Source organism: Zonotrichia albicollis, chromosome 3 (assembly GCF_047830755.1).
Source record: "Zonotrichia albicollis isolate bZonAlb1 chromosome 3, bZonAlb1.hap1, whole genome shotgun sequence".
Taxonomy (NCBI): domain Eukaryota; kingdom Metazoa; phylum Chordata; class Aves; order Passeriformes; family Passerellidae; genus Zonotrichia; species Zonotrichia albicollis.
In genome coordinates, this window is record NC_133821.1 from 73003126 (window position 1) to 73014847 (window position 11722).

The 11722-nt window shown below is 46.9% G+C and overlaps 1 protein-coding gene across 1 annotated transcript; it reads right to left on the reverse strand.

The window, feature by feature from the left end:
• Positions 1–152: 152 nt before the first annotated feature.
• Positions 153–11722, reverse strand: HEY2 (hes related family bHLH transcription factor with YRPW motif 2). The gene is made up of 5 exons (XM_005487750.4): positions 11300–11722; positions 10040–10118; positions 9857–9940; positions 7181–7262; positions 153–2380 (listed from the first exon to the last, which is right to left on the reverse strand). The coding sequence occupies exons 1-5, from the start codon at positions 11380–11382 to the stop codon at positions 1695–1697; spliced, it is 1014 nt and encodes a 337-aa protein (XP_005487807.1). The 5' UTR covers positions 11383–11722; the 3' UTR covers positions 153–1694.

The following is an 11722-nucleotide window of genomic DNA, read 5'->3' on the forward strand; positions in this document are numbered from 1 at the left end:
CTATTCCAGAGCATGCTGGAGAAGGTGGGTTTCCTGGCTGAGCAAGGGGAGCAGAAGAGTACAGAGCAGTCAACAGGCTTGTTATCAGGGGCAGAAAACAACTCTGAGTCCACAAGTATTCTTCAAAAGCAAACAAATACTGCAACAAATCATCCATAAAATGCAGTCAAAAAGGACTTCATTTAATTAGTGATATGTAAAGACTTTGCATAGAAAAAAGGTTAACAAAGTAATGCATAAAAGACCGACTAGGTACAGTATTTTTAAAACAAATATTTTAAAGTATATTTTGCATAATGTTTAACATTTTCAATGCTTATTGCTTTCTCCACACAGCAGAGAAATCAAGTGCATAATAATACATGCTGTGTTTTATTTTTATTTTCTTTTTTTTTACATAAAATCTCTAGTTCTTGACTGGTTGTATTAAAATACTTAGGTTATTTTAAGTCACTGTAATAAAAAATGAAAGCAAACCATTTTATGCAGCACTAGTTATCTGGGTATTGACAAAATAATTTACTCACATCCCATTAATACATTCATTTTGGTTTGGAATCAAACCCACATTACAATGTTGGCATGTTAATAGCCAATTTAAAAGTCGTCCCTACCATAACTTCATTCATACCCAGAGTGATCATTCTCCTAGAAGTTGATAGTGAAAAGAAGAGGGATCTTGCACTGAATTGGCTAAAAGTGAATGTCCAAATACAGCTAAATAAGTTAAGTTGAACTCTTACAACACTGAATCTCTTGTATTGGCATGAATCAACTCTATCCAAGTGTGCACACTTTCAATAGGTGGCTACCTCTGGGTGCATGACAAATTCACTGTTTGTGCAGATAGGAGCTAGCACCAAGTTTAAGCCATAAAAATGGGTGCCTCAGGGCTCACAGGCAGTACTGAAACGTTCATTAATCCCAGCACTGATAAGATAATTACTTTTGCCAATGCTATGCTAGACGTCACAATTTGGCAAGTCTGTACAAAGAAAGTGAACTAAGCGAGAACTAGGCCTGTCAAACTAAACATTCTTCCTCGGCATTCTTTTGGCTAAAAAACCTTTCTCCTTCAAGAGCACCATCTGCCCTGGAAAAGTATCCTAGTTCTGGAGCTGAACGCAAAACTTCCCCTCTCTCCCATACCATATCCATACCTGTGCAATGTTATTTGTTTTAGCAGAACACACACACACATATATATATATTTATTTATTATTTTTTCAATGTCAGGCACTTATGAAACTGGAACTCCTTTTCTAGCCTGGGGAGACCTGGTAGATGCAATCCCTCACCTCTCTGCCAAACAAGGATGCATAGCTGGAGAACTATTAGTTCTAATGTCTACGTATTCCTACGTATGTTGCAGGAAACCTCTACATGCCGACATGGTCACACTGTTATGAAAGCCATTGCTGCTCCCTCAAGGTGCCTCCAGCAAGTGAAACGGAGAAGAAGGCGTCTCCCCATGTCCTCTCCGACACCGGCAGTGAGGATGGGTAATCGCCGTTCCTCGCTGGGCCCGCCGGCACCGCTCAGGCCCCTCGGGTGAAGCTGAGCAGGGAGGACACGGCAGCGCCGGGGCTGGGTGCGGGGATGGCGGCTCGTGGCTGTGAGCACATGCACGTGTGCTGACAGGGAGAGGAGGGAGCTGCAGTGGGAAGAGCTGTGTGTGGCCGGGGTGGGGGGACTTAAAAGGCTCCAACTTCAGTCCCCCAGGGTCGGTAGGGTTTCGTGCCGCCGCCGGTGCCAGCCTGCTGAGGGCTGGCAGAGGCTGACACGGCCAGTGGAGGGGTGATGGCGGTGGCCGCGGCCACGGCGGCGGCGGCCGCGCTGGGGGGCAGCATGGGGAAGGTGCCGGTGAAGGAGAGGGGGAAGCTCTGGGCCGCGGCTGTGGCTGCTGCTGCCGCGGCGTGAACAGTGGCCGACAGGGACAAGAGGGAGGTAGAGAGAGGAGGGACACAGGGAGCGATGCTGCCGGCGGACGGGACTCTGAGGGCGGCATCGGCGTGGGCGAAGGTGGCCGTGAGCAGGGCGGAGCCGTGAGGTGGCACGTCCGAGGAGAGTCTGCACGGGGCGGCGTCGGAGGCGTGGTGGAGTCCGTTCGGCTGCAGCAGAGCGGCCGGGAGGTGGTGGAAGGCGGCGGCCCAGTGGTGAGGGTGCAAGGGGTGGTGGTGGTGGTGGACCATGGAGGAGGTCATGGCAGCAGCTTCCCTCTGAGAGGCGCAGGTGCTCAGGTGGGACACGAGTCTAACGCGCAGGGGGTCGGACGTGTCGAGGCCTTCCACCGAGGTCAGGTACCTCGCCACTTCTGTCAAGCACTCCCGGAAGCCGATGCTCATGAAATCCATGGCCAGGGAATGGGCGTCAAAATAACCTGCAAGGGGAGGGCAAAATACGTGTTGAATGTGGATCTGGCCAACTGAGCCCTGGCTCAGCCACCGCATTTCCCGTTTGCCATTTGTGGGTTAAGATGTGTAACAGAAGTTTGTTCTCTGGTCTGTAAAATTATCTCTGTGACCATCCCTGTAATGTAATAGGCTGCAGTTGTTTATGCAGACCATACGCAAATGAAAAGAAGTAAGTCCATAAGACACTTAAAAAGATACATGATGCCTCTCCTGAAATTCCTCAGCAAGCTGCTGCAGTGCAATGTTGATCCTGTATGTGCGAATGAGATGCTTATCCACACAAAGAAACAGGCTGGAGATCAGAGAGCTTGCATGTACTACCCTGCCTTTTCTTCCCTACACTGGCATTCATCCTAATGCTCTCAAACTATTTCTTGACATTGTGAGATAGTTGTTGTCGCTACTGCCGGGGTCCCATCTACTTCACAGAGTCATTAAGACAATATGACATACGGTGTTGCTTAACTACAAACAAAAAACATCTTGTGATGACTCTGCACACACACAATAAAAAGCTTTACTGAGAAAACGTTTTATGTAATGCCATTGCTAATTTGGAGATGGAAGACTGACAGTCATATGGCCCATGAGGTATTTCAACAAACAGCAACTGGAGCTCCATAGGCTTGGGACAAAAAAGCATTTGAAATAAAAAGTTTTATTAAATGCACATGAAAGGATAAAGGGTTGAGCATAAAATCTTGTGTTTAACTTGCAGCTCTTCAACCACAAAAACCTATTCCACTTTTTGGAATTTTCCTATTTTAGTTTAAATGTTGTCTCCTTGGGGGAATCATATCCTATCCATTTCCAAGTTGGCATGGTGTTTTTCCTCTCACTTTCAATGAAAATTTTTAGGTATGCATGACTGTGATGTGTGTCAGTATATAAAGATCAAGTGCCCATCTTACGGTGGAACATGGCAGCAATGCCTTGTACTCTGTCATGAAATAATCTCGGCCTTTCTGAAAAATGCTAGCACTTTAGATGGCTTTTTTAATTTTAATCAATTTTCAGGCTAGAAAGAAGCACTTCCACCACTGCATGCCCACATTATAGAATTAACTCAGGCACATTTATCCATGTTGCTCCAAATCCCCTGCCCGCTACATACTCCCTCTTGCCAAATCACGACAGTGCTTTCGCTGCAGGCCTACTTGCTCTTCTGAATCTGAGTGAAACTCTGGCTCAGCCAGCAGATCAGCGAGTTTGAGGAGTTGAGGACTCCTGTCCTCAAATGCTGACTCCTCACAGCCTTCTTCCTGCCGGGTCCACTGCGACCAAAGGTTTGAGCGAGCTCCTGAGAAACAGAGGCCAGGCGTGCCAGCAGCAGTGCGATAGCAGGGCACCTTCTCGGGTGCCAGTCAGCCTGGCGTGGGGACTGCTGCTGTGCTGGAGGCTCCAGAACTCCAGCAGCTTCAGAGGGGCTGACGCACAGCCAGAACCACTTCCCAGCCCTGGCCACGAGTCAGCCAGCCTGGGAGTCCTGAGAGCACTCGGCTCAAGCCAGGGCTTCCCGGCCTCCCTCCCTCCTGGACTGGAAGAGATGTGGGGGATGTGGTTGTCACCAGCCTCCCCTGAGTCTGAGCTGCTGGCTCTGTGACAAGCCATCCCAAAGCCCTGGCGATCCTGGCTCCCTTTCAGTCTCCAATGGTGGCCGAGGCATGAAAACAGAGGCTAGATGAGATCTGGGAATCCCAGCCTCCATTATATTTTGATGGTTATCTTTTCCCAGTTTCCCCTTCACCAGCTTCCCCCTTCTGAGAGAGACTTAAAAATGTTGTTTCTCATTTCTTTCCCAACCCACAAACATCCTCCACCACGTGCACATGCCAGTGTTTTGCAGTGAACAGGAACTCTTGGTTTTACCTCACCTGTCCTGGTAACCCACCTGCTGCACACAGGTCACTTAAGCTACATGAACCCATGCACTGACCCAGGTGTCATTCACTCAAGATAAATTTGTAGTGAAGCTTCAATAAAACCACACTGAGTTCTCTGCAAGCAATTCACTGTTCCTGTGCTTGCTTGCACCACCAGCAAAAAGCCCTGGCCTTTGGCCAAAATAATAGCTCAATGTGAACAGGAGACTGTCCACAGAACTGCCCACACCTGTGTCAGGGCGGCAGAAACACAGAGCCTGCACAGGAACCTGAGAGGCATCTGCCTGCCTGCCTGCCCAGGCAGCTCTGAAAAGAAAAGAAGGGGCAGAAGCAGTGTTGGGTCTCTCTCCCGCACTGCCCACCTCGGGATCAGTGTGCTGAGTGGTGGCCAAGCCCATCCCGACTTGCCCAGTCCCACCCACTCCCCATCATGGATGTCCTTTCTGTGTGAGGAAGAGGACAGTCCTTAATGCAGGGCAGCAAATGGGTATCAGGACCCATTTCTCCTTTCCTCAGAAAGAAGTGATTGTCCCTGGTAAAAATGATGAAACTAATTTTTTTGCTGATACAAAAAAAATCCTCTGGCACACAAGATGAATTACAAAGAGGGAAATAAATACAAATAAAACAAATATCTACTTTAAAAATACTCTTAGAAATTATATTTAAACTGTTAGATTGCAAAGTAAAACACTAAGCAAGCAGGAAATGCAGGCTTAAACTTTGCCCAGTACTCATTCTCAAACCTCTTTTTCTTACAGTTTCTTAATCTGTGCAGTGAGATTACTCTTATCTCTAGGACAGAAGGAGCAGATAAAGTTGTAGTATTTGTGAAGCGATCAGGTATTATTGTGATGGGCCACCCACTGTGGATCACGGTGTGAAAGGCAGTAGCAGAAATAAGCCTGCATTGCCTCTCTCTGCACCACAACACTTCATCCTTTCCCCCACTGCCACAGCTATGCTGGTGTCAGCTGGGGCAGGAGAGACATGGAGCAAAGACCAACCAAGGAAGAGGAGAGACTGCAAGGCCTGGGACTGCTAGCAACATCCAGTTTGTCCAACCGGAGCCAGAGGCTGGGCTCCACCAACACGTCTCTCTGTCCCACAGCTCCCATCCCAGACATTTCATCCCCTGCCCCACTTGGCCACCTGACCTGACCCATTTATAAAAAAATCCTCTGCATACTTTTTTTGGGCGGGGAAGCTGGGGAAGGAAGCTTCCTGATAGTTGAGGTCTCCATTTGGGTTCACCTCCTGGCCGTCCTACTGTCGGTGCAAACATTGGAGGGCTGGGAGCTGCTGCAGCTCCTCAGAGGAACAATGTGAAGCGTGACGTGGGGGTCACACTGGGATAGCTGAGCCACACATCGCATGGGGAGGGTGAAATGAAACAGCCACCACTTCCCTCAGCAGCCAAGCACTCTGTGCTGCCTGCACCAAGGGAGACAGAGCTTGTGGAACCAGCACGCAGCCACACACTCAGAGAAGGCACCATCACTCGGACACACAGAGGATCCAAATCACCTGAACACAGACTGCACAGCCATGATCAATTCTGGCATTTCATAACTTTCAAGAGTGTATCTTTAGCAACTACAGTGCTTTCTCAAGGACTTTTTACATATATGTTAACCTCTTTAAATTTTGTACATTTCCCAAGGAATCAAGAGACATGTCTGTTACCTGATGGACAATAAAATTCCTTTCATCTCTTATCAAACATGTTGCCCATAACTTTTAAGCTTAAATGGACTCCTAGAAAAAACTCCTTAACACCTAGAAAAAAGGTGTGTCAGCTTGGTGTTAATTCTCACAAATAACAAAACATCAGCCTACAGCCATCTGCTGTTAGGCACGCACTGATTCTAAGATGAGTTTTTAATAGCTGCAAGGTACGGAGAGGAGCATAATTCAGTCATGCACTAAAAACTTTGGTCAAAAAAAAAAGTAAGAGAGACAGCAGCAGTTTCTTTTCTAGCCTTTACCTATATGGCATCGTGTGTGAGTGAAGAATCAGCTGGCTTCCGTTACAACAATTCAAAGCATGATCATGGTTGATGGCACAGGACATGGGACCATGCTTACGAAATGCCAGCAAGTTTTTCGCTCCAAATAAGTTCCAAAATCATGACTACACAGAACACCTCGTGGGTGGCTGAAACCATTTGGCCTCCAGCCTTGGGACTGTCAACTTGCACAAGCGAGGTACGCTCGACTCCCGGCGCTCGGCTGATCTAATGGGTCAGCGAGTGCAGCCACTGCGTCACGCCAGCACCCATTAACAGGGAGCTATGCCAGCCTCTGACACACAAATATAGCATAGAAATAGGAGTGCAGAGAGTACAGCCTGCCTACCCACTTCATCAGATACCTGGAGATGCACAGAGCAAGACTGGGTTTTGTTCTGATGAATGAGATGGTCTAACCTGGAACTGAAAAGTCTTTCCAGAACAAAGAAAATATTTAAACATAAATTAAAGTTCTTCTTCGTTCACTTCCTTCAGTACAGCAGCTCAATAATGAGGTTTAGCATCAGTTTTTTTGCTACACAATTGTTGCCACAAACCTCCTGTTTATGTTTGGTGTTTGTGTATTTGTTTTGTCTCCCTGTGCAGATTTCAGTGCTCTTTGGAAACCCCAAACAAATCTCTGACTGGGCTGCCTGTGAATGAAGCCTTTACTCCCACAGTGTTATGAAAGCAAACACAAGCCCAGGGTCAAGTGCTTCTTTTGTCCCAGTAGCTCTTTCCCACGAGTTCAATCCTGCCATTAGCATTGATTTCCACTCCTTTAATCTGGAAACGCCTATCACAGCTCCTCAAAGCACTTTTTTTGATGAGATTTCCCCAAATATTAGAAAAAAAATTGTTGGCTCCTTACCTTTCCCTCCTGTTGCCTGCAGCATCTTCAGATGATCCACTGTCATTTGCAGTATTTCCGCTTTTTCTAATTTGGCTGATCCCTTTGAGATAAGAGACACATATAAATAAAAGTTTACGAGTACTAGAAACTTCAATTTGATATACTTTCCACTGAGCTCAGCCTTATGGTTTCAATTTCCCCTATCATTAGGACATTCTCTGCTTAATTCTTTCGTGAGCATCTGCTTCCCAGACTTGGTCTAAGGACTAATACCGTGTCCCTAATTTCCCTTTATTAGGGCTATACCTCAGCACAGCTCTGGCCTTGAAGGTAGTGTAGAGATGACATCTTCAAGAAATGAGAGAAATACGTAATTTTCTGGATTTTCCTTTTAACAACAAACACAAGGCGAGAGCTGGCAGGAGGGGTCTGCACAGGTTAGGACCCTGCTGCAAGGTTACTTTTTGTGCTATTACCGGTAGGTGTCCCTGCGGGCACACACCCAGCACTGTCCCTCTCTTCATGGCCTGTTAATTTGCAATGTGTCATTTGGTTGTTGAATATTCCATTCTCATTTTTTAAATGAAAAAGCTGCCACACAGTTCACAGTACTTTAAGTTAGTGAGAGGCCTACTTTGCAAAGACTAAATACTGTGAAAGAGTGTAGCTCCTCTGTCAGTAAAAATCTTTTCTGACACTAAGAGTGGCTCACAGAGCTACAAGAGATACTGGAAAAGTACAAAATAGAACTCAAAAGGTAGTATTGATATATCAATGTATAAATGAAACTATTTTGTGCGGTAGCATTCCCTTGGATATCTGGAACACACCCAGACAACACAAACGTTATTCCAGTGCAAGAGATCATCCCGTGGCATCAGTTAAAATCAGGGCCGCGCAAGCTGCAGCCACCAGCGGATCACATCCTGCAGCCAATTTTTTTTCTCTTAGTTATCATCTGGGCCACCTCACTGTCTCGGCCAGCTTCTCCCAGGTTGCACATTTTTGAGCTGGGCAAAGCTTACCCGGCACTGTGCAGCCGTGCTTCAGAGCGCTCATCTCTGCCACATTCGGGAGCAGCACGGTGGCTTGGGAAGGGAGGGAGGCGGAAGCGAAACTAAACCTCCAACTTGGAAACTCCAGTGAGCTGAATGTCAAGGAGCTGGGCAAGGACTGATGACTTTGTCCTTGGCATATTGAGGGAAAATGGTGGGACTTTCTGATTCAAATACAGCACATGCTCATTTTTATGGCAGTGCCTTTTTTTCACTCTGCTTATTGCTCTCAATGTACCAGCGTTGATGTGCGTGTGAATTTTTGGTCAGAATTCCCCATTTTACATGCAGCTACATCCTGTAACTTTCTCAGACTTCATCTTTTCCATAGACACAGTACAAGCCGTCTCAGTGAGAGTGACTAATAGCTGAAAACTGCATGGTGCTGGGTAATTTCCAAAGGCTCTGTAGGACTTGTTTTATAATGTTTGTGGTTTTCAAGAAATAAACAATAAAATGGGACAAACAACTGTTGTCTCTTGCCCCTGTTTATCTAGCTGAAAATATCCCTGTCACTGTTTTGCCAGAACCAACACAAGGGCATAGTGACAACTACCAGTTACTAAAAATCATATTGCAGGTGACACAAGAGATGCTCTCAACCAACACTTCAAATTTATTTTTTTCAGCCAGCTTCTGCTCAGGCCAGGGATGAAACAGGCCTAACACGGTGCGGTGCTTGCCACGTAGTTATTACTTATGTTCAGCACCTCCCAGTCCTGCTCTCAGATTTTACTTTCTGGGATTTTTTTACTATTACAAGGAAGTCGGGTTATTTATTTTCAGATGTTTCATTTTTATTGAAACATAGTGTCAGTTGTACCTATCCAGCAATCTTCAGACACTTCTAGCAAAACAGGAACAAGGCTGAATATTGAATCAAAGCCCAAAAAATAAAATTCAAGATATGGAAAAAAAAATTTGAATGGAAAAACTAAAATGCCATTTTTAAAAAAATGAAACATTGTATTCTAATCTCTTAGTCTGTAATTTCATGACCAAGGAGTTGAGCTAAAGTTAACTGGATCCTTTTGGACTTCCTACTAAATACTTTCTCACTGAAAGTCTGAATATATCACTGGCTTCACTAGCTGACAAACACGGGCCTATTCCACCTCCTAATACACTGGTTCTAAAGAGTAATCTTAACACATGAATAATCCAGACTGTCTGCTCCCTTTTCAGGAAATTGGACTGATTTGCTTGCAATAGAAAGTATAGATTTGAAAAAACAAGGTCTGTTAAAGTAGTGGCAAAGTAAATTATATTTAAAGATTTACACAGAAAGCTAATTTACATACAGGTTTGGGGACTTGTGTTGGGTTTGTGTATCTTTATTTTTTATTTAATATGGAGTAAAGCACATATTTAACAAAACCACTACTGGAATTCATCGAAAGCACAGAGGCAACATGAACACAGTTACCCTTAAGGGAAAAACAAGCCAAAGAATGGAAATGTTTTTCAGCCTTATAATGAATTATGTTTCTAATAGTTTTGCCACAACAAAGCGTTTTATTGAAATGCCTGCTTTGTGCCAGATCAGGACACATACAGTATTATTTTAATGAGATTTACAAGAGAACTAACATTGCCAGATGAGATACAGAATTTATATTGAAAAAAAAAAAAAGCTTACTTGTTTTTCAAAAGCAGTTGGCACAAGCCGCCTCAGCTCTGATAAACTGTTATTTATACGATCACGGCGCCTTTTCTCTATAATCTATTCCCAAAAAAAAAAAAACACATTAAGTTTATAAAAATGAAGGGCAAAATCACAACACACATGCAAATTGTCAAATGCAAAAATAATTAAACATACCCCTCTTCTTTTCTTTCTGGCCATGATCTGAGATGTTGTTGTTGGGGAATTTGATCGAATGACAGAACTATTACTTTGCCTGTGAAACAATAAAAGCACATCAGGTGTTGCACAACTTGACACCGCACTTTGAAGACACCTTAGGTCACCATATTACGTATGCATAGTCCCTCTAATGCCATTTTCAGTGCTTTTAAGAAATGCCTTGCGTTGCACAGTGTTTTTGAAGGCAGCAATGCATTTCAGTTTTGACTACCCCAGCATACATTTTGAATTGACATTTTGAATTTTCCAACACTCTGTAGGAAATAAAGTCCTTTTCTGTAGACAGTTTGCTATCCAGTGCAGATTCCATTTTCTTTGCATGTAAAGTCCAGCCTACCAAGCAGAGGCTGAAGAACCAGGCCCAAATCCACATGAACCATCTCTATATGGCAACAGCAGTGGTGAGTGGCCATACCCGATGACACAACCTCTGCCAGGCCTGCTGGGTTTTGACATTGCTGCCCATTGCTACACAGTCAGTAGATGGTCAGTACGATGCCAGGTGCCCAGCCTGGCTCTGCTGCATTGTCCAGGAGCAAAATTCAAAATATGCTTTTAAAACTATACTACCCACGAGTAGAAAGGTGCTCTTATTTCATTATGAGCGTGCGCAAAAAAAAAAAAAAAAAAATCAGTATCTTTTAATACTTGTTTAGCCACCGATGAGGAAGAGATAGGGCTCTGGTGCACGAACCTCTAAATTGGCAGGAGGAGCCCTGAAGCCCCTCAGCGTCCCCGCAGCGCCCGGCCCCACCCTCCCTGGGCAAACACTGACCGCCCTCGGCTCGCACGGCGGGTTTGCTGAAGTTCAGCTGCTCAGGATCCCTGCTTACTTTCCACGGCTCATTTCCCACTGGCGCCGTGGGAAATGAGGTTGTTCGGCCTGATCAGGAACGATTTTGGAAAAGGTCTGATTGCAAATGGCAAATTAAGCGGAGCTAATGAACCGCAGCCCGGTGGCTCACACAGCTACTGGAGCGCTGCGCGTAATTTCGAGGCTCGGGCACTCCAAGCGCGGGGCTAATTTTTGGTGGGCTACGAGCGAGCTGCCAGCTGACCTGGAGGGGGACACAACACCTCTGACCTCGGGGGGCCGCTCTCCCCACTCCCATCCCAAGGGGGTGTCCAGGTCTCTCCCTCGCCCTGCCCCAGCTCGGGGCGCACCCCGGCCCGCGCCCCCGACGGAGACGGCGGCCCCTGGGGTGCCCCACTTACCCCGAGTAGTTGTTCTCGCTCCCCACGTCTATAGTCTCGTCCATATCGCTGTCTGAGGTAGTTTCCTCGCAAGGTCGCTTCATCGTGCGCACGGCGCGGGGGCAAAGATAAATAAATCCGGGGGGGCTGCGGGCACGGCACAGCACGACTCCGCGCCGCCAGCAGAGCAAACCCTCTCTGAGCCGCTTTCCCACGCCGCGGCACAGCCTCAAGCCCGACGGCCCGCCCCCGGCAAGGCCCGCCCTGCCGAGGGTGACGGGCGGGGGCCGCCCACCGCCGGGGCGCGGAGGCGTGCGGAGGAGCGGCGGCCGCCCGGCGGGGGCCCCGCCGCCGGCCCCGCCGCCCTCTGCCCACGGCAGGCGGGGAGCGGAGCCGGCACGGGGCCGGGGAGGGAGGGGTGCGGGGTTCCGAGCATCCTCAGAG